This window comes from Parasteatoda tepidariorum, chromosome 6 (genome assembly GCF_982258835.1).
Source record: "Parasteatoda tepidariorum strain Cologne lab strain chromosome 6, Ptep-v5.0, whole genome shotgun sequence".
Taxonomy (NCBI): Eukaryota; Metazoa; Arthropoda; class Arachnida; order Araneae; family Theridiidae; genus Parasteatoda; species Parasteatoda tepidariorum.
In genome coordinates, this window is record NC_141760.1 from 1,997,095 (window position 1) to 2,021,695 (window position 24,601).

Genomic DNA, 24,601 nt, shown 5'->3' on the forward strand with positions numbered 1-24,601 from the left:
ATTAAAATACAAAATTTATTTGTAAACCAAACTCTACGTGTGCCACAGAGAATATTAAGACGAATTCAAACTGGGCTTAACAGAATTCTTAAAATCCAAAATTTATTTGTATATCAAACTATACGCGTAGCACAAAGAATCTTAAGATGAATTCAAACTAGGCTTAACGGAAGAGAAGTGAAGTAGTTAATACAGTTCACAGAGATTTAAAAAATTAAAATATAATTATTTTTATTACTCATCTAAAAACATGCATACATATTTTAACGACGAATTTCTGTTTCTGTTGATGAATAATAGCGTTAGAAATAACAATTGCTCTCGTCAGCTTATTCCTGAGTGTTAAGAAACTGGGTTTCTCTAATTTTTGATACTCAAAACGTGCCAACATTGGTGATTTCGGAAGAGAAAATAGTTCTCGTATGGTGTGAAAGCATGAGATTAGGGTTAAAGATTATTCCATTTTACATGTTTAATTTTAAATTACTATATCCTTTAAATTGTATGTAAATGATCGAGTGGGGGTTAATATGGAATGAAATGTTCCCTTTTACATTTTTTGGGTTGTTTAATATGATAATCGGCGAGATATTGTATCATAGTGTTTGCAGTGAATGGATTAAGAAAAACGTGGCAAAATATTATAAATAGGTGTCTTATTTTATCCAATATAAAATCATCTAATTTCAATAAAATTTCTTTAATAGCTTATTTTGAATACAGATCAGAGCATGTATAATAATACATACATAAATATAAAAGCTTTTATTGATTATACATTATATTGTTTATATTGATAAGCTTAGAAGCAAGTCATTTTTTCAAAACAATCACTCGTTTTTCTCTAACACAATGAAGCATTCCCCCCCCCCCCCTATTTTTCTTCGTTTCTTGGGATGGCACAAATATCCAATTTTCCACTCAAAAGAAACTCATAATTTCCAATTTCAGAACCTTCAGGGTAGGTCAATTTAAAATTCTGGATGATTGTAGTCAGAAAAAGAAATATCTGAGACATCGTATAACCTTCTCCAATACATGATCGCCTACCTAAGAAATAAGAGCATGTTTAAATTAGACAAAACTTGAATTTCTGAACTTCGATTATATTAATTTGAAGTAAAAATCAATTAAAATGTGCATAAGTAGTTCGTTTTTTTTCCTACATTAATTGAAGTAAGACTACACAGAGAATTTGAATTCATAACGTTGGTTAAGTAGAACACACTATAGAGCATAACTAACGGTTGCCATCCACTGCGGGACTACTAAATTTAAGAAATGGCTATTAAAAAATTTTCTCTCGGTCGCCAAACGATCACTGCATTTTTCGTAGAAATTTGTATCCCATGTGCATTGTATTATAATTTTTTAAAAAATAAATACGAATTTATTATGAACATTTCATGATATTTATTATGAACATTTCATGATAAAAAATATACGAATTTATTATGAACGAATTTATTATGAACATTTCATGATATATCGTTTTTATTTTATTTAATTTTTAACCGTCGTAGAGCAACTGACTTTATTTCTGAATTTACGGTTATTAATGCTCACCTTCGCAGTCTTGTCATTTTGAATATTGTCATTGAGAAAAGAAAACTCTTGAATCAAGCATCAGGAAAAACTAGCCTTCGTGGAGGACTTTTTGATCGAACTTGCATGCGTTTGTGTTACATGGAGGACAAAACCACGAAAACTTCCATGGTTAGGGCAAAAGAAATCTAACCCATCAAGGAACTCTAACCCCCTTCTCAAAATGGGCATTTATACATTAACATATTTTCTCCGATCATTCACTCCCTGCTGACCCATTCATACTTTTAAATGATCTTCAATAGTCATGAAATGTTTTTCCTTGATCTTATGGTGTATTTCCTGCCCCCCCCCAATTAAGATGTTCTTTAAAATCTGGGCAAACTTCTTCAATAAGTAATGTGGCGCACATGTTTCGGTCCCCTTAAGAGGACGCTATACCGCCGGCGAAACCATTTAAGTCAAATTTTGTCTCACCAATATAAATATTATAAATTTAAAGCTCTGAGAAAAGGGAGTTTAGAACAAACAACAAATTTTAACAGCAAATTTTCAAATGCTATTCTGAAAAAAATTCCAAAATACAAACAAATTATGATAGGATTATTTAGAATTACCTAAACTTTTAAATACCAATGGAGTAGATACAGAATTTTCCATGAAAAATTTCCTACTCGGTATAGAGTCGTTTTAAATATCAACAAAGATGTGATGAATCGATGGGAAGAATCAAGTCCTTACGATTATATTACTCATTCTTAAGATGACTTCACAGCATTCGTTTCAGATCAGACTTTAGACCGATTTTATAAATTATCAACCGAACAGTCTCTACTGAAAGGTGTAATACGACTTTTACATTACTCGCTAACAATGGATTGTATATAATAGTGGTGACAGTAAAATTGGGAAATGCATGCATCTCTTCGGTATCAGTTATAAAGGAATCTTGTGCATTGAATGAGAGCACTTACCAACTCCAAAATTGATGGGAAGATCAGGTCTCTTGCTCTTGTCTTCACACATGAATCGGGATGGATTGAACTTCTCGGGTTCTGGGTAGATCTCTGGATCATTATGGCAGGTCCACATGTTCACAAGAGTCATTGCACCTTTGGGAATCCTGTATCCTCTGATGACAGTCTCCTCTGGAAACAGAAAACTTTAAAATCACCACTATTGTGAAAATGGTGCGATAAATACATCATAAAAACTATGTCCCAAGTCATTACTGCTCACAACATTATGACGAAATCTCACCCTCATTTTGGAGCCGCACATTTTTTTACTGCTAGATTACGGCCAGTTATCGGTAAAATGTGTTTAAGACATAGAACTTGAAAATAAATTATGTGTAAAGCCATACAAGTTACAGGTCTGCCCGTAAATGTTTTCTCATCAAGGCTATTGGCCGTAAATTGACGTAATGCTAGTAAAAATTATGAGTTCGGGACTTGACGCTGTTTGATACTCATGCAGTTTGTTTGTTGAAACGAGGAAAACAGTGGAGGGAGACAAAATAGCACAAGTGTTGCCATCGAGTAAGAGAGTTGCTTGTTCATTATCCATGGTTACAATAGGGATTTACAAGATAGATGGTATTTGGCAACGGGCCCGGGACTTTTATGTCAGTAGACTAATTTTGCAACAACCACCATGGAAAAGGATGCACACTTTCGAATTAAATTAAAAAGCTGAGCAAAACAACCGTATTTATAGGTCAACTCCATTGAAGTTCGTTGCAATTAAGGGCACAGTTTTTTTTCTTTTGTCAAAGACGGAAGCTGGCAGTTCTTTACAATCACGGGTACTGGAATTTTCTTGTCTCAAAAATCGAAGTTTGTCTTGTAAACTCTTCAAATTGTACGGATATTTCTTAGAGTGTAGGCGATTTTTTCACAAAAGAAAAAAAAACTGTATTGATAAATTACAGAATATTACTGTATTGATAAACTGCAGAATTACTTACGAAATTACATATACTATCCATTTGAAATATGAGTTCTGAATCTCTTAATTCGATATCTGTGACTGCATTTATAATACAGCATGCTAAAATCACGCAAGAACTACTACAATTAGAATTCACTTCTTAATAACAAATATAAACTAAGTAAAATTTTGTTGTTGGAATTTTTGATGAAGAATGACTGAAAAAGTGCTGTAAGTTTAAAATGTGTAGTAGCATAATATCAAAACATTTAGGAATTCTGATGTATAAAAGCGTTAAATAATGCACTTATAATAAGAGTTTTGAACAGTTTATGAACTTGACTTCGATTATATTTCTTTCACTCAAGAATTATCTAATTTATTTCTTAATTTCAAAATATGTAATTGGAATTTTTAGCCAACACCAGGAGGAAATGTGAATTATTGTTTAGTATTGCGAAGTTTTTTGTATGGAACATTTAAAAACATTTGAGATTTATTTTAGAAAAATACTTACTGGTGCATTGCTGGCCAGGCACTACAGAGAAGATTTCAAAAGTACGCAGTATTTCGTGCATGTAGGCTGTAGTATATGGGAGTTTACTTTTATCTTCAATAGTCGGAGCTCTTCCCCTTCCCACGACCTCCACTATTTCGGCATAGATTTTATCCTGATGGTCCTGGTGGTCCACTACATGCTTCATGAAAATTGCAATAAACAGAGCTACGCTAAGGACTCCGTCACTCACAAACTGAATCAGGGTACCAACCAAAGCCTTATCTGAAAATGCATAAATGCATCTGTGTATAGTGAAAAATATAGAAAATATTAAGCATATCATTTGAGATTATTCATTGTACATAAAAAAGAAAATTAGGAAAAATTGAGGATAAAAGTATTCTAAAATGGTCACTATGCTTAAATGTTTATAAAAAGCCTCTCTTGCCCATTTTCCCGACGTGTTGCCATGGATCGCCACCAAGCCTACCTTTTGAATCCTCCTTTTCCTTCGCTGAGAGGTCAACGTAAGCGCACTTAGAGTCTACGGTATTCTCCGGATGCCCCCCAACGGAGGCGGGGCGGGGTTAAGTTTTGATATGTTTATAAAAATGGTGATTTTGCATTGAAAAATATTGCATACTGGAAAGCATCGTAATTGGTCAGTGCCTAAACCATAAGCGCTATTTTAGTTGCGTCCTCGTGCGGTGATTGATGAAAATACTCAGAGTACAATGAGAAAATGTGACGAAATGTTGCATTGTAAGTATTAATATGAGAATTAAAAATAGAAACTATTTACAGTCCATTTTTGTGTGCTTCATTTATTAAGAGAGAACAGTAAACAACAACAGAAAAGCAAAAAGCTATGCAAAAATGAGTACCAACAATAAACATCGATTCATTTTTTTAAGGATTTGTGAAATAAAAGCGATAAAACAATTTTTTCTAAGAATATAAATTAATTTTCTGTAACACTATTAAAAAAATCATTACCGGTGAAGTATTTTGCTGTTGGATCCCCTTTGCAATGCCTGTCGTTCCTTTCTTTGAGGTAAGCGTCAATAAAATTGTTTGGATGCTCATCTTTATTGAACATGGATTTGTGTTCGTTGACGACGTTCTCCAATGTTCTCTTTATGATTTTGTAATTCTTCATCGCTGTCCAATATCCAGGTTTAAGAGGGAAAATAAACCTAAAAACGAAGACACAACTTAACATAAATCCGTGACACACAAATCATCTAACAAATCTCCCAAGTATAGTTTGTTAAAGGCCAGTTATAGCATTCTCAAAAGTGGCCTATATTTGTTTAAAATTAATAATAATAAAATGGAAACGGGGTGCATTTTCCAGAAGGAGAAAAAATTACCACTGGGTGACACTCAGCAGACGTTTAATCACCTGGTGGGAACAGTACATTTTCCCCTATAACGATGTGCAATGCGCCAAAAAGAAAAGAAAAAAACCGACCACCCTGAATATTTTTTGATCTAATGATCGGATCTTCACGTTCTAGGACTCATTGCGAATGGTTCGAGGGGGAAACCTCAAATATGCTAACTAGTTAATGCAAATGATATTTTAAGTTACAAAATCAGTCGCAAAAACGAACTTTCTCTGAATAAACATACCTCTTTTTAAACGGATTTCTTACTCTCGAAACATAGGGTCTCCATAGTGTGGTCAGAATAGTGATCCAAAGTTTACCTTAATTTTACTTTTTGCGTAATTCACCATATCTCGGGAACTTTTGAATCGAATAGAAATTTTTGCATACAGTTATAAAGTTTGTTTATTCAAAGATAATTCCATGCAAAAATTTAATTTTAGTAAATATTTATTATTTTTTATTAAATAAATAGTCGAAAAAAGTTTCAATTGAAAGGTATAAAATTTTTTACATCATTTTAAAGTAGGCGATTTTACATGGCAAAATACAAAATTTGAGTGAAATCGGCTAAATAGTTCCTCAGAAATTGAATTGAAATTATATTATTTTTAAATATCTGACTTTTCTGAAATGCATTTTTTTAGGAACTATTCGACCAATTTTGCTCACATTTTGTAGTTTGCCTTACAAAATTATATTCCTTAAAATGATGCAGAAAATTGTATATCTTAAAAATCAAAATTTTTTGATCATTATTAAATAAAATATTTGAAAATAATACATATTTACTAAAAGTTGTGTTTTTTCATTGAATTACGTTTGAATAAACAAGTCTTATAATTATGTGCGAAAAATTTTCAGTTCGCTTAAAAAATTCTCAAGATATTACGAAATATACAAAAAGTAAAATTAACACTAAGGGATCCAAACTTAAAAGCGCTCTCCTGACAGATTGCGGCTACCTTCTAATGTCAACAGAAATCTTCCTCGTGCTTTGAACTATCTGTATGCTAAGTTTCACAGCTTTCTGTCGGATAGTTTAGGAGTCTATAGAGGACAAACAAACACACATTCACTTTTATATATAAGGTTATTGTTTAGTTATACAATTTCAGTGATTTTAGAAAATTAACATTTATTTAAAAAGATATGATTTTCTCGGTTTGTACAGATTTTCCCGAATTGGATTTGCACATGGTAAAAATATAAATTTAGATAAAAAGGAAGTTTTTGGTAATTTTATTAGTAACAATAACACACAATTAACTCAACGATTTTATATAGAATTTAATTACATTAGTTCAGTATTCATTGCTTTTTTTTTTATCAAATTCATCTATTAATTGTATTCATTTCAATCAAATTAATAGAATTAAAAGAATATGTAGCAATGTTTATTTATCCAAAAAATAAAAAAACAAACTATTTCAAAATTTGATATTGCCATTAAATGTTCATTATGTTGTTGTATAGAGCCTGCGTTATTTCGGTTACACAACCTGATTTTAAATGGGTTATCGCTGTTACTTGTTTGAAATCGTATTATCTCCACTGAAATGTAATGGTTACTTCGATAATTTAAAGCTATGTCATAATTCAGAGCAGTAAGTGGTGTCGTGACTTTGAGAAGAAAAATTCTTTAGTGTGACTGATATAAGAGTAATGTTAGTATATTTTGTATAGCTTTTGGGGGAGTTCATAGTAGTTTATTATACCTTTATGTTTAATAATATATGTTCGAGTTATTATTATTATATGGGATGCTATATAGGAATTTAGGTAGTGAATAGTTCTTGTTTAAAGTAGCTAAAACGGATAATGAAAACTTTGACGAGGATGCACTTTATTATACCATTTGAATTTAATTTCCATAATTTTTTTTAACAACTCAGGAATGCAAGAATTGTTATGAACAGAGAAATATAATTTTTTTGTTGTTGTTAAGAACAGAGTAACTACTGCTAAAGAGGTTTGATGATACTTTAGTTGTGGATAGCACTTTTGAGAGTGTTTAAAGACTCCAATAATAAATAGATTTTCAATGGCAGTAGATCAGGGGCAAACTTGTCAAAACGTTTTGGATTTTAAACAGTCTACAACAATGCCAGTTATCTTATATTTATTTCAAAGGCTGCGTATGTTTGTTTCAAAGAGAAGTTGAGAGAAATCTATGCTTTTTTCCAATTTCCGTCCTGAAATCAAAAAGGGTGTAATGGCTTAATCCTACGTCACTGAGAAAACTTACGCACTTTGTTCTATTTTTAAAAAAAAAATAGAAATCCTTTGCAGGTCTCAAATTTGGAGTGATCGATAAAGAGGTGTGTACGACTGTACCGCAGAGAGTTGTTGGAGTCAAATGTTTTAGTTTAGCAGACAGTTATTGTCTCGGGAAATTGGGAGTTAGAAAGTAAATAGACCACGAAATCGAGCAAAATGTTGAGAAGAGGCAGGATATATTTTTTAGAAACTTGCAATATCGACAGAACTTGCTATCTATAATAGACTCACTGAACCATTAAAATTGCATCTTAAAGCATGAAAATCCAATCATTAGATCAAAATAATTCTATTTCGATGAGTATTGCTACAAAGAAAATCTTTTCTTTTCAATTGTTTAGGTAAAAAATGGTAGCAATTCATCTTTGAACCAAGTGTTTTTTTGTGGACAGCGTTAAAAAAAAGTAACAGAGCTATGTGATTCAAAACCTAGAATTTTAGATTATTATTTGTTACTATAACTTGGAATCTTGGAATCTCTCACAAGAGGACACGCTGCGGAGTTTAGAAAAAATTAACAAGTGTTATGAAGAGGTCTACACTATTGTGCCACAAAAAAAGCCCATCATGATAAATTCTTTTGCACCAAAATTTCATAACCGTCTTTGAATAGCCGACCCAATTTTTTGAGTTTACGACTACTAATGTTCACCTCCATAGCATTGTAATTTGGAATCCAATTCAAGAGACAAGGGAACTTCTGGATCAAGTATTGGAAGAAATTCGTCTTCATGGAGCACTTTTTGAGGGAACTAATAAGCATTTACGTTACATGGAGAGGAAAACCGCGAAACCCTCCCACGGTTAGCCTGACGGAGAAGGGACTTTAACCCATGATCCGTCTACCACTGAGAATATTTTTCGTCTGCACAAGAGTCGGTGCTAGCCAGGCGCGGAATTCGAATCGACCAGAGATTCGAACTGGGGCACCTCATTGGGAGGCGAGCGCTCTATCATCTAAGCCAGTGTTCCCCAACCTTTTTATCACCGCGGACCTGTCAACGTTTGATAATTTTACCGCGGCCCGCTGTTTATATTGTAGATTATTTTGCATTATTAATGTAATTTAATTGTATTTAATCAAGCCTTCAAAACAAAATACAGTTATACCAAAAAATAAGTATAAAGTGATTTAACATTTTTACTTACTAGAACGTTAAATCAATTAGAACCCTGAGCTTGCTTCTTTGCAATGAAACGGTTCCATCTGGGAGTAATCGGAGACAATGATATATTGCAAACATGCCACTACCTTCGGGGACTACTTTTTTTCAAAAATGAGCGAAATTTTAATAGAACACAGATAATTTGGGGTATAGAACCTAGGAATTCAGTTTCAATGAAATGGGCGTACCATTTGATTCAGGGACGCTGATCTGAGCCACCACGTGTGTGTGTTGCAATATCTCTTCGAATTCGTAAATGAAAAACTGTTTAAAGAAATACTTTATTTCAAGTGAACGCCAAGCAGAGCATTCGTATACAATTTAAGGGTTGTAGTTAAATCTAAACACCTAAACTTGTAAAAAGATTAGATCCATCGCATTCGCATAATAAAAGAGTTATTTTAATTTCCAAAAAGAGCAACGTTGGCACACTTTAAATGGTAGTTGTTTACTTTACTGGTAGTTGTTTACATCGAGATAAGGGCTGTTGTTAGTTTATTGTTTTATTCCACCCCACAATACAATATCCACTTTATTTTTACCTTTAAAATATGTATGTTTATTTTAAATTAAATAATAATAATAATTATATTTTAATTATTAAACTTCTGTAAACTGCATTAAATAATTTCATAATATTTGATTTCTATCGGTTCGGTTCTGCTAACCCTAGTTCGAATTCATATTAATATTTTTTCTTTGTTGCGTGCACGTTAAATTAACAAACTAATTTTGTTTTAAGAAAAGCATCCTAAATTAATGAGTCTTGCTTTATATTGTATCGTAAAAATAACTTTTACAATGTGTGCCATATCTTACTGTAATTATAAATTTACTGAATCACAAACGTGGCTACTTTATACCAAGTAGTGTAAAAAAGAACATTCTAGGTGTTTCTCGACACCAGGAACTATCCTTGTTTCTTGGTGTAGTGCAACACCACTTTTGTGTAAAGTAGTTGCCACCATTCTTGGTGTTAAGACACACGAAAAGGTTTTATATTATATTGCATCAATGTTACTGCGAATGACAAAAATGGGTGGTTGCTGACTTCCATCGGTGAATGTTGACAATCACATAGTCGCTTTGGAAAATATCGCAAATTTATACTAGGTCAAGTTAAGGGCCAATGTCCGGTATACATTTGCCCGGTATGCCCTACATCAATGATTATTTATGATCAAGTGCCACTGCCCAGTATGTATTTAACCGGTACTCCGAACACTGATGTTTCTCCTAATCTGTCTTCAGCAGATACTAAAATATCGAAAAAATATTATAACATCAACGAATAAATTAACATCCAATCGAATCATACAAATATTTAGGACATTCACCAAGGCGACTCTGTGATGGTTGACATTCACCGGTCGACATTCTATTTGATTTCGGTCATTCAAGCTGACCTATACACAATTTCGGAAAAAGTGAGTTCATGTAAATCTAGAAAATGTTGAAATTGTTTTTCAAATAATTTGTTTGCATTTTGATGTTTTGAAAACACTTTTTCAGCGTTTGAAACTTTATGATTTACTTCTATAGGTTTGCTTCAACTCACTTTTCATACCAAATTTCAATAACTTAAAATGGAGTTACCTTGTAAGAAATCCATTGTAGAAAAAGTTGGTGATTGACATGAATGCAACAATGTGAGCGTACGCTTCGTTTATTTCTTTCACCTGCTCTTCTGTGATTCCAGATTGGCCAAACATGGTGGAGCGGAGTATCGCGTTGCATTTGTTGGTCAGGTGCTGCACCATTTCCACTGATTCACCCTTCTTTGCCTTCAAGAAGCCGATGGTCTCCTGGATGGAATCGTATAAAGGTTCACTCATGTTGTCCTTAACGGTGGTCATTCCGTACTCCCTCAGTTGTTGCAACGCGAACTTCCTCATGACTTTCCATGGTTCACCATTGGCAACACTGACGCCTGTTGGAGAGCATTTGAAGGTTTAATGAGTCCATACATTCTAATCGATTCCTCAAAAGCTAAATTGAAATCAACTGTAAAATTTTGAGAGTAACTTTTAACGGCGAAATGAAATATCAAATTGAAAAGGTTATTCGTGAAACAATAATAAATATATTCAGCCACACTTTCAACGGCTCCTTTTAATGCATTTTTTTTAAAAATATTTTTATGGTATTAGATAGCATTTGTCTTATGTTAACGCTAATTTTATTTTCTCTACCGGTGATTTGTAGAGAAATTTTCTGTGAAGCTCAAATAGAGTAAGGGAGAACGGTTATATAAAATCTCTCAATGCTTCAAATGAAAAGATATATTTTGTTTTCATTACGTTGTCCAGTTTCTCAGTTGAGCTGTAATTTTCATGTATGCACAGTTCTTGGAAACCACATCAGGCAACTCAAGATAGATATAAGAGTATAATCGGCGATTTAAGAAGGAAGAGAAAATCTGATATTTTGTTCATATATATGTCATAGGGTATAATACATTGTGGAAAGGTTGGGACTATTTTACATCTTCTCATACCTCATAAATGAAGTTTAAATTTTTAATTTTTCCTTGAATAAAGTTCAATAAAATATACCACAATTATACACATACCCTCATAAGAGGGCACCCATTTTTGACTAATCAGGACAAAAATTTCCAAAAAATAAATAATTAAACCACAATCCTGAGATACTGAGATAAGATACTTTGCAGCATATCTAAATATTTTCTATATTTCAAATGGAAAGTTCATGTATGAGAGGGTCAAATTGGATACTTTATTTGGGAAAAAATTTGCCTCGGGTCTAAAGTTCATCGATAAATATTATGATTGATGAACTTTCGAACACTATTGTAGTTTAATTTTTGAGAGAACGAAATGAAGCTTTTTCGAGAATCATGTGCTTAGTAAGACAATCTACATTCCTTTAGGCATCCGACCCTATTGAGCTCTTGAAAGAAGGAAGTCATTGCAATGCAAACCATGCATTTAAGGAACTTACAATAAGGCAATCAACTATTAGTGAAAAATCATAAAGAAATGTTAGTTTTGTAATTATTTTCTTTCTCTTCTAAATGAATTATTCGGTTTATCAAAAATCAATCCCACTTGTACAAAATTCGGGCTTTATAAAAATGACAAACGGAAAAAAAGTGGCAAAAATGCAGAATATCAGTCTAGAAGAAAGTTCTAGATATAAATGGAAGTCCAAATTCGGATGACAAGAGAGTTCTTCGTTCGGATGGGGTTAAGTTTATAGGAGATTTTGAAAATTGTCCGTAATGCGAGGCCTTTGAGGAGTGTCGATGAGTAAAACTGGCGATAAATGGGGCTGGGATAGCCTGGTCGGTGAACATGTCCGAGAGTTCATGGGTTCGAACCCCGCCGGCTGAAGAGTAAAATGGTGACTGATGCACGTTCAATCTGTCGAGTCGCAAAGTTCTCCATGTTCCCATAACAAATCAATATCTCTGGGGGTACTGGATTGGAGATTGATTGTTCTCTGATTCAGGTCAAAATTACGATCTGTGAATGAGTGAATGGATGTATGAATGGGTCCGCCCTATAAAACGGATGTGACGTCTAGGTGTGGCAGAAGTCGAAAATGCACAAGTACACAACGGAATAAAAAAAATAACATTTATTCATTAGTTTGAGAATTATTAATAGCTAAACTTGCAATAAAGCATTGTTTATTTAAATTAACGTAAGGGTTCTTTTTCCTTCAAAAAAAATTTTTGGTAAGTATTTTTTATTATTTTTTTTTTATTTTTTTTAAATGCGTGAAACATAACTCAAACTTTTTGTCGATTAATCCATCGTCATAGAAAACTTTTTCTCAACCAAAAGCGTTATTTTAAAAGCTCACCCTTGAGTTGATGCCCATCAAAAGAAAAAAAAAGTAAAAGATAAGATTTTGCCAGATATCTTTACATTGAAATTTTAAAAGATAAAAAAAAAGGAATAAATAGAAAACCGTTCCCTATTTGAGCTGTTTTAAATCTTGTTATCTTATTCTTATTTAGTCACATAAACTGCATTCCTTAGGTTAACTTTTTTTTTCAAGTACAGGTGAATATTTCTCACATTCAGGTAATCGTTCATTTCATAACGATTAACATATTGGAAACATGTTCCTGAATAAAACTGCAATTATTGTATATTTCGTTAACAAAATGTACTTTGTTTTTGTGGAAATTATTGACTAACGAAAAAAGGATGAATAAGATATAGGGTTTAGTGAACGGAGCGAGCAGGTGGTGTTTAAAATATGCTGTTGAAATAACGTACCACTGTTGAAGAAATATGAGATAATTGAAAAATCGTTGCTTCGCTGAAAGCATTCTGCATGGGTTAAATGAAATTCTTGAACGGCCTTCATACTTCCCATGTTGATGTACAGAGTACCGGCAAAAGTGAAACTGAATACATCACCGTATTTCTTTTGCAATCTTTCCAGTGTCCGGTGACAAGTGTCATCTTTCAGGATCAGGGAGTAACCGAAAAAGGGGAAAGACACGGGTCCCGGAGGCAAACCTTTATTCCTTTTGTAGTAATAAAAGCAGATGGTGGCAACAACTATCACGATGATGGCTGCTGTTGTCTCACCACAAACGCTTTTAAGGAACTCTTGGAACATCTTTTTGTTTTTCTGAAATATAAAAAATCTTGATTATGCTAAACGTTTTTCTGGTGGGATTACTGTAACTAACTTTGAAATTCACATGAAAGTACGTCCCAGGTAACACCATTACCAGATTGCAATAAAAGCGCTACAGTAACGAAGACTCATTTGAAAAGTCACGTGCAGATTTTGCGACGTTAATGCACAAAAATAGATCATTATGTCCGCCTTTGGTGGCGTCACATTTTGACGTTACCTAGGCCCCTACCTGGGACCACAGTGACATATTTAATTGTCGTTATGACGTCCCTGTGTGACGAAGATGTGACCTATTATTGTCTCAACTTAGTCACACAGCGATCCCGTTGAGTCGTAAATATATCACACTTTCGTCACATCAAGACCCGTTAATATGTAAATCTGTCACGGATTCGTCACACCGTGTCATTGGTGAGACGTAAATATGTCACAGTTTTGTCACATTATGAGCCTATTGGGACGTAAATATGTCACGCTTTCGTCGATGACATTACTCCGATAATTTTAAGTCATATTGTGATTTCATGTTGACGTCTGGGTGGTGTCAAAGTGTGACGTCACTAAACGAAGACATAGTAAATTTTTTAAACCTACGCATCGACGTCACAAAACTAAAAGTGACTTCACGGATGAGTCTCCGTTACTGTCGCATTTTTATTGCAATCTGGTAACGTTGTTATCTAGGGAACAGTATTTAGGTCAGTTAATGAATTTTCGGTCATCCAAAACTGATTCAATTTGTTCCTTCACTTAGTTCAATTTCATGTACGCATATCAATTATTACTAAAAATAAAAATAATTTTGTTACTAATACATAGTGAAAATAATTTTATTAGTTTTTAATTTAAAAAAAAAATAAAGTTAACTAAGAGAGATGAAAAATCAGATCCTAGTGGTATTTCATCAATTTGAATAAAATATATTTTCTAATGTAAAGATAATTATTAAAAAGACAAATATTAAATAAAATTTCCCAATAATCAAAATCGCAATTCCGGATATTTTTAAAATTATAGTAATAACTCAAAAGAACATCTTTCAGTTTAGAAAGGGGAATGCTATTGAAATGATCCTGGAAAGTCTCAATAGCATTCATTTAATTTTGTTTAATAAATTCGAAAATCGGTTGATTATGAGTGATAATCCAGGTAAAAAATAATAAATCTTCTTTAATAATATCGTGAATAATTTTATTTAAGTAGTTAAAGAAAATGGTGCCAGGTTAAGTGAGGGAAGTATTATTATATATATATATATATATATATATATATATATATATATATATATATATATATATATATATATGTAACATAAAAAGCTTCTATTTATCTTTTTACGTTAGTTTCTTTGCTATAAAACAACTCCTACTTTATTCCTAATTAATTATTCTATTTGAAATACTTTCTCACACTTTTAAAAGCCACATCCTGTTCTTAAATCTATTTTTGGCTCAAGTATGCATTTAATTAAGAGCAGGACATATTTCCCTTGCTTTGTGTGGGAACGCGCGATTTCTTTCATAAACCAATAGTAATCCTTATCACTTCCCTTTTCCCCTCAAATATAACAAAATAGAGGGAAATTCTTTTGCTGCTTTCCCTAAGATAAAAACCTAAGCACACAGTTTTTGAGTGCGAATTGGAGCTCCGCCTTTGCTAGAAAATGTCTTAAATATACTATGTGAAGTAATAAAATATTTTTTGCCTTCCAACTGCTATCTGCGTGGCCTAACATCACTCACCATGACTGCTACCCTTTCAAGCCTAGCAGGATAGATAAATTTTGCAGTTGGTTTGGCACTTTTTTTTTCATTGGCTCCATTTAAAAAAAAAAAAAATGCTTTTTTCAAATAAGTAAAAAATATATAAATATAAAAGGAAAGAAAATAATTGAATGAAGTTTTAGGAGATGCCGGCGTTGCTCGTGAAACAGATATCCTGACTAAAAGAATGAAAATTTCGGGACTTTCCTTCATAATGGGTCCAGACGTTGCCTCTACACCGTTGAACCAGAATCGCAGTTAAAGAATTGATGTCTTCGCTGTTTTGGTTTCGTTTTCGCCTACAGTGTGTTACCATCAACAATTAACTTCTTGCGGATTTACAGCAAGTGCTTGCTGTGTTGCCCTACTTGCTTGCTGCTTGTCGGTCTCATTGAGGATTGATAAAGGTTCAGCATATGATCGAATTGACGTTTTCTGGCGATTTTCTCGAGTGTTCTGTGTTTCCTTGAACGGAAGATGACCAAAAATGTGATCTCAAGTGATAGCTATGATTCCGCTCGCGTGTGCGCGTGATTCATCAAATATTAGAAGTGATTTATTGGTGATTAATTACAGATGTGATTGATATTTACTCTCAAAAGTTTAAGTTTTTAAACGTGAATACTTTTGAATCATTTACGCTCATATATTGAAATAGGAACATATAATTTTATGTTTATTGTTCCAAATATTTATTCTGGTAATATTATATTTATCTATTAATATTTATATTTTGATAATAGTTCCATTTATTGATGCTATTATTCAATGGTTTATAATATTATTTGTTTAAATTAAATAATGATATTAAAATTTAGTGCTATCACATATTTTTTTTTTTCCACTTATGATTCAGTATGATTATAGTTTTAATTATTATTTAAGGAATCACTTTTTATATTGCATTATATATCACAGTGTATATTATATTGATTGTAGAAGTAAAATTTAAATTTTTATTTTATTATGGTGTTTAAAAAAGCAAAATATGTGCTATTCAGAAATTTAATTTTTTTTTCTTTTAAATGCTATATTTAATTGTTAAAATTTATTTTGGTTATTTGAATGCCCTTACGGAGTGGCAAAAATTACAAATTTAAAATGGATGAAAATGCCAAAAGCAATACAGATAATTCTGAAGAAGAATTGAGTGATAATTTACAAAAATTAAGTATGGATCAAAGTGTACAGGATAAACCAGACATACTAGTCTTTGAGCCGGACATTGGTGTTCAATTCACATCCTGGCTCAAACACTTCGAAAAACAAACTCTAGATGCTAAATGTAATGACGAATGGAAAATTAGAAATTTTCAAAAATTCATTAAAGGTTCAGCTTTAAAATTGTATATTAATAACTGTCTTAATTGTAATTCATATCAAGAAATAGTTGAAATTTTTAGAGAGCATTATTTTTCACCTCCCTTTGGCTTTAACGATTTTCAAAATTTAAAATTTTCGGGCCAAGCTAAAGACCTAAATTCATATTTTACCGAAAAAGTAGAGTTGGGTCGAAAAATAAATTTAAGTAATGAACATATAATTGAGGGTCTATCTATTGGTTTGCCCCACCAAATCAGAACACTTGGTTTTAAAAGAACCTAAAACCCCAATTGAATGGCTCACTATTGTCTCGAAAATAATTCATGATGTACCTACGGTCTTGCCCCAAACTGAAACTAAAAAATTACCAGAATCTAAATTTAATGTATATAGACCACAATATCAAGGCTGGGTACCAAGGCGGCCATTCTTTAACAACTCAAGTAATCCAAATTATAATCCTCGACAAAATCAAAATTTTCCCCGGCCTAATCAAAGTTATAACCAACAATCCCAATTTAGACCTAGAATTCAAAATGAAAAGTTTCAAAGAAATAAACAACAAACTAGTCATTTCGCCCAGGCTTCCCAGGAGTTGCCTCCTAAGCCATGTAAATACTGTGATAAGCTCGGTATAACCAATGCTTATCATTGGGGCCAAAATTGTGTAAACAAACCTAATTCTTTTATGACTGAGAATCAAACTCAGCATAAACAAGAAAGTGACCAACCACGAAATTGACAATTAATAGTATCCGGATACATACAAAATAAAAATGAAAACTATGAAAGTGACAAATACCCGATTTTGACAAATAAAACTATCCTGTTAAATATTGATACAGGTAGTACTTTAAATATCATCCCAACTAAACTTTATGAAAAACTTAATGTCCAAAAAGAAAGAAAGAACTTTGTTAATGTAAAACAAACAAAAGGTATTTTGCAACTTGACCAAACTTGTACTTTAAATTTAAAAATTGGAAAAATAGCTAGGTCAGTGGAATTTTATATTTTAAATACTGATCTACCTTATGCCATATTGGGTTTAAAGGAATGTAATGGGTTTAAATTTGTGATAGATTGTGATAAACAAGTTGTCATGCAAAATCAGAGAAAACTGATCACTTTTTCGGATTATAAAAGCAACTTGTCTTTACACATTTCTCCTGAAATCCAGGTTAATGATTGCAACAAAAATACCAACAAAGAAAATAAAGCTAAGAATAAAAATAAGGAAAGTAGAAATAAAAGAAACAATGTTAAATCAATTAAAAATAAACAAAATGAAATGATTATGGAAAATAAAATTTTGGATATTAAAGTAAACAAAAATAAAAATGTAAACAAAGAGAATTTAAAGAAGAATAAAATAAAAAATAGACTTAAAAATAAAGATTTAAATAGCAAAACTGAAAATAATCTTGAGTTTTCAAATGTTCTTGAGACTAAATGTGATAATGGTGCGCAACATTGTCAAAATCATGTTGACGGAATTATGCAAATTCAAGATGATGAAAAAAGTTTCCAACTTCAGGAAATTTTAGAAGATTTTTCAGATATATTTGCTAAAGATAAATATGATGTAGGGACAATAAGAATTGAACCTCAAAGGGTAAGATTAACATCAGACTTACCAGTATCCTTACGAGCATACAAAACTTCCCCAAAACAACAAGAGGAAATAGATAAACAAATTGAAGAATTGTTAAAGCATAATATAATTAAAGAAAGTTCTTCTCCCTATTCTGCTCCAGTAACTCTAGCCTATAAAAAAGATGAAAATAAAAAAAGTAGATTGTGTATAGACTTCAGAAAATTAAATCAAATTACTAAATCGGATGCAGAACCATTACCTCTTATAGAAACTCTTATAGATAAATTAGGGAACAGTGTTTATTTTAGTAGGCTTGATATGGTAAGTGGTTATTGGCAAATTCCAATCAACCCTGAGGACACTGAAAAACTTGCTTTTGTCACCAATAGTGGGTTATACGAATGGTTAAGATTGCCATTTGGGTGGAAGAACGCCCCTAGTATTTTTCAAAGAACAATACGTAGAATACTCACTAAATATAAAGTTTCATTTGCAGCTAACTATTTTGATGATATCATAATTTATTCTAATAATTTTGAAGAACATTTAAATCATCTAAAGGAAATTTTTGAAATATGTAGATTTGAAAACTTAAAATTAAAAGCTTCTAAATGTTCTTTTTTTCAAACTAAAATTCAATTTTTGGGATATGAAATATCTAATGGTGTAGTAACTCCTGATAACAACAACATTGAAGCAATTAAAAACTTGAAACCTCCAACTAATGTTAAATCTCTTCAACGATTTTTAGGTTCAATAAATGTGTATAACAAATTTATAAATAATTATGCTAAACTTAGAGCACCTTTAAATAATCTCTTAAAGAAAAATATACCCTGGTGTTGGACTCCCAAATGTCAAGAAGCATTCGAATTTTTAAAAAATGCTTTAGTTTGTAAACCAATTTTGAAAATATTTAATCCTAAATTACCATGTCATATTTTTGTTGACGCAAGTCAAAGTGGTGTTGGAGCAATTTTGAAACAGCCAGATGTTTCAGGTGTCTTACATCCAATAGCATTCCATTCTCGTTCTCTTAGAGACTATGAGAAAAATTATGCAATCACAGAACTGGAATGTCTTGCTATTGTTGATGCATTAAACAAATTTTATCACTATTTATTTGGAAATAAATTTACCATACATACAGATCATGCGGCTTTAGTTTGGTTAAAAAATGTTAAAAATCTAAAAGGTAGATTGTTCCGATGGTCTTTACTATTAAGTATGTATGATTATGATATAAAATACACAAAAGGCACCTTAAACTTTGAAGCTGACATGTTATCCCGTGATATTCCTGACAATATTGAAAACAATAGTAATGTTGATTTAAATAATGTAAACCATTTTTCACATCTTTTGCAATTAGATGAAATTCGCGAAGCCCAACAAAATGATAATTTAACTGGGAATTTTATTAAAATAGATAATGTTTTGTGTTTACGTAAAAAGGGTTTTACCAAAATTGTTGTTCCATTTTCTTTAAGGCATAAATTACTTGAAATTACTCATAAAAAATTTGGCCATCCGGGAATTCAAAAAACCATTAATTTGCTTACTCCTGTTTACTATTGGGAAAATATTACTTTGGACATTTCAAATTTTAACAAACATTGTCATACTTGTCAAATTAATAAAAAACCTAGACAGAAAAGATTTGGGTTACTTCAGGAAATGCCCCCAGTTGACAAACCTTTTGAAATAATTGCAATCGATAGTGTAGGTGGTTTTAATTATTACAATTCTACTAAAAAATATTTAACTTTAGTAATTGATCATCACACTCGATATATGTGGTCTTATGCATCTAAATCAATAACTACGGAAACTTATGTAAATTTTTTGCACCAAATTTTTCAAATTCAAACCCCTAAAAGTATTTTGAGTGATAGAAATGCCGCGTTTACTTCTTCCCACTTTAAAAAATTTCTTAAACATAGCAAAATCAAACAATTGTTAACTACAGCCCATAGACCCGAAATGAACGTTTAGGACAAACCATTGTAACACGTTTAAAATGTAAAATTAATGATTCTTCTAAAAAAGTTCCTTGGCCTAAATTATTAAAAGAAGTAACCGAAGAATACAATTTAACTCCACATTCAGTAACTAAATTCCCACCAGCTTTTTTAATGTTTGGCACAGTCCCATTTAATCATCCTTTATCCGAAGAAATTTATCCACCAGTAGAAGAAGCAAGGAAAATTGCAGTTGAAAGAACTAAACAATATCATGAAAAAAATAAAATTTATTATGATGCAAGATTCACTCATATTGAATTTTCCCCAAATGATACTGTAATGTATGAAGATTTTAAATACCCCAATACTAGGAAACTTACCCCAACTTTTTCCGGTCCATATATAATAGTAGTATATGGGGGGGGCTACAGGACACTTTTGCCCTTCCCTATATACTACTATTAATTTCCTATTTTTAATATTAAAAAAATTTAAAATAGACCAATATTTTACATTTTTATACGAAATATCAGTATATTTAAAAATTCTTATTTTTATATTAATAATTTTTATTTTATTAAAAATCCTGTATTTTATTGAAAATATCGTTTTTTATTTTACATGTAATTCATAATCGTAATATTTATTTTTACCTTTAAAATCAAAAATATATTTTCCACTATTAATTTTTCTTATAGCTTTATCAGATAATTCACCATGACATTTCGAGAGATAAAAATCTTTCTCATCATTGTCTACTTCTAATCTAGCTATAATAGAGTCACCGTATTTTGTATTTATTTTTCTCAATGATATTAAATTATATTTACCTATCTCGAGTTCATTTAATTTGTATGTTTCAGGAAATCGTTTGAGGTCATTAAATTCTTCCATTTATTTAGAAACATTTTTTGTAATATAATTTCTGTAATACATACACTTGTATAACGAACATCCAGGTCCTAAAATTTTAGTACATTTAGGTACATCAATGTCAATAGATGGTATATTCAATTCATCTAATATCTCTTTTTCTAAAATACCTCCTTTATAAGCAAATGTACCACCATATAGTTGATGTAGGTTATTTATATAATTTTTTAAATCTTGATGATTTATCCATAAACTATTCTTATTTCTATTAAATCTTAATCCGTGTACTTCTGAAGTACATTTACGCACAATCTTCAATTCTTGATCATTCAATTCACAATTAGGTGTAAATACGCCTCACCGATTGGTAAATTTAAATGAACCCATCCTATCTCTCTTACAATCTTACGATTGGGAAAAATAAATCCCTGAATGTTTAGGATGACTGTAATCTTATCCATTTATTAAGAAACATTTTTTTAAAAGCCAAAAGGTACAGTATCATAATTATCTAAAAGTCTACGTTTATCGTATCCAAAGGTATAACGTTTATTTGTTTTAATACTTGAAATATTTCTATCTTTTTCGATTTTAAACTGATTGATTTCTACATCTAAACAATCTGTTTCACCTGTTATTATTTTAGTCCTATTATCAAAGTCTAATATGGTTTCACTCTGATAAGACATTTTAAAACCTTTTACTTTTCCATGTACAGATTTATCATTTAATTTATATCCATAATCTTTAGAGGCTCCAGCTATCCAAGATGTAATATATTTATCATTTCCCAATTCATCAGTCCATTCTCCTAACATACATCCCGTTTCAATTTTATTGGTTCCGTCGTCTATATATACTATACTATCTGTATCATAATAAAGTACTTTATCTCCTAATTTATCTAACATTTCATATAATCTAATTCTGGCAGAACTAGTTGTAAAAGCAGCTATATATATATTAGTATTGAAGTTATTTTTTTCAAATTTATCTTTCATTTTATAACTCATTTCCACACAATCGTCATTTAAAAAATTCATATTCAAATCTTTAATAGTATCATTTAGAATAATTCTATAAAAATCTTCAATTTCCATCACATATTCAGTTTGTTTCGTATTATTTCTTTGACCAAACTTACCCCATAAAGAATTTAAACATATTTTAGCTATGAATCTTAAACCTGGATTTTCTTCAATTTTATCTAAATTAATACTTAATTTTTCCTTAACTACTTTTCTATACTCTTCTTCATTTTTGAAATTATTTTTCCACTTGTCACATGTTTCTAATTTTATTTTTAAAAACGTCTTGACGTATTCTTTAAACAGTTCATTCGTTTTATTTTCGAAATGCCACACTTCATAAATATTCAATATTTTATATCCTTTTTTAATAGCTAATCTGATCTCTTCAGTAGTCCAAGTTCCGATTATACATCTATCGCTATCATCGTGTTTACATTCTGAATTTCTTATCTCGTAACAAATTTCACATTTCTTTTTTTCTAAAGTGGTTTTGAAATGATTACATTTTATTGTTTCAGAACAAGTTCTGCATAATGAAAATATTAATTTTTCTTCTTTATAAGGTAATACTGGATGATATAATTTTCTAGGTGGAAGTACTTTACATTTTATTAATCCATACCAATTTTCATCGTATTTTTTAGGATTAAATATTTTGATTGGATGACCTTCTGGATAGTTATCAAAATAATTTACAGTAGGATATAAAGAACATACGTCAATATATCTACCTTTTTCATTACTTTTCATTTCATATTTTAATTTGGTAGGTTCACATCTTCCACCATAAAAAGCATCTCTAGGATTTAAAGGTTCTATAAAATCTCTCTTCCATTCTTTTTTCATGTATTGTTTCATATCCTTATTATTATCAAAATCACACTCCCAGATATTTATCAATTCATAACCCGCTTCAATTATATTTTTATTGATCTTCTTAGTTCGTTTATATAAATCTTCCATGAGCATTTGATTAACAGTGTTTACTTGTGTTCTAGTGAAACATTTGTTACATCCATGCCAGAAACATCCATTAAATTGAAATACTGTATTTTTATAAAATCCATCTACCTTATAATATTTTTCACCTAATTGTAATTTTTTCTCTCCTCCATTCAAAGCATGGCGTATATTAATATTTTCCTTTTTTGATATGTAATCTAACCAAGCTATTGATTTTTTACTGTACTGATCTTTTTGAATGACAATTTCATCAATAGCTATTGTGTTTTCTTTCAAGAATTTATCTCTGTAAATGGCCATACATAGACCAGCTAAAGTTACATATTTAAACGGATCTACATTCACAGTTTCTAAGAATAATCTTCTTAATTCTATACAACCTTTTCTTAAAATATCTACATCAGATCTACAGTATTTTATAAATTCCTTTTGGAAATCAAAGGTTTCATGTTTAATGGAATCATACCATTTATCAAATTTTTTCCTGTCTTCATTAACCATATAATTATATCCATAGTAATATTTATCTGGATATTTACCAATATAATTTTGATTCTTTTGTTTGTTGAATAAATGAGGAAAATAACCCTTGGCCAGTTCATTTAAACCAAATGTTTTAGGAAATTTTTTAAGTGGACACATTGTAAAATTAATAGAATCAATAAACCTTATATTATACTCATCAGCTTTCATATATATTAACTTATTTCCTTGATAAATTGTGAATATTTTTATATGTTTTTTAAAACAATACTTAGCTAAAAATTGAAAATCAAATCCTTTTCCATAATGAGCTATAACTGTATATCCAACGTTTATAGCTGTATATCCATCAAATAACCACTCACAAAAATCGTTTTCATTTTTAAATTCTGTTTCGTTTCCATGAAAATCATGACATATAACTAGATTCACTTCATGAATTCCTGTATCTTGCTGGGTTTCAACATCAAAAAATAAGTATTTTTCTGTATAATCATCTTTACATTTTTCACACCATTCTTTTTTATTACATTCATTTTTTACGCAATTATCTTCACATACACCTCCTTTACTTTTTTCATTTTTCATGAAACACTCATGACCTTTTATAACCCATTTCCAACAATTATTACAACGATATTCACCACATATATGTTCATCAGGGTCTCTGTCCTCTCTATTAATATTTCTTTTACATTTTAAACATTTCCATAAAACTTTACAAACACTAGGTTTTTTCTTTGAAAATTTGTTATGATTATTATAACAACCTTTTCCTTTAAATTTCCGATTACATTTTTTACAAAATATTTCCTCTCCTTCACAATTAGATTCTTTAACAAAACACCTATCACATTTTAAAGGGCATTTATGTTGATTTGAACGTTTATAACCCACTTTACAATAATTACAATAATTATTCTTACCTAAAAATCCTGTCATTGATGTAATGACATCGAAATGATTTCTATTCTTATATATAAAAATACATGTTGATTTATAATCACCATTATATATAATTTCATTACCATTTTCTCTACAAACTATATTGATCTGAATGTCTAAAAAATTTTCAAATATTTTAACTTCTTCTAAACTACACACTTCTAAAGGAATTTTACATACATCATGTAATTTTATAGCTAATGTTTTTTGTAAAACACGA

At 30.8% G+C, this 24,601-nt stretch overlaps 1 protein-coding gene across 5 annotated transcripts in view; it reads right to left on the bottom strand.

Annotated features, from left to right (window-relative positions):
- Positions 1-684: 684 nt before the first annotated feature.
- Positions 685-24,601, bottom strand: part of LOC107443510 (cytochrome P450 2B11) — a 45,932-nt gene continuing 22,015 nt past the window's right edge. For 3 of the 5 annotated variants that reach the window (XM_016057413.5, XM_087165305.1, XM_087165306.1), the window contains exons 2-7: positions 13,067-13,427; positions 10,410-10,743; positions 4,973-5,172; positions 3,995-4,258; positions 2,520-2,693; positions 685-1,050 (exon numbers count right to left, since the gene is read on the bottom strand). In XM_016057413.5, the coding sequence (XP_015912899.3) occupies positions 875-1,050; positions 2,520-2,693; positions 3,995-4,258; positions 4,973-5,172; positions 10,410-10,743; positions 13,067-13,427 (1,509 nt within the window). In that variant the 3' untranslated portion in view covers positions 685-874. Of the gene's footprint in view, positions 1,051-2,519; positions 2,694-3,994; positions 4,259-4,972; positions 5,173-10,409; positions 10,744-13,066; positions 13,428-18,162; positions 18,289-19,053; positions 19,282-24,601 lie in introns of those variants that run through there. The other 2 variants (XM_087165302.1, XM_087165303.1) reach the window with 2 other exon arrangements.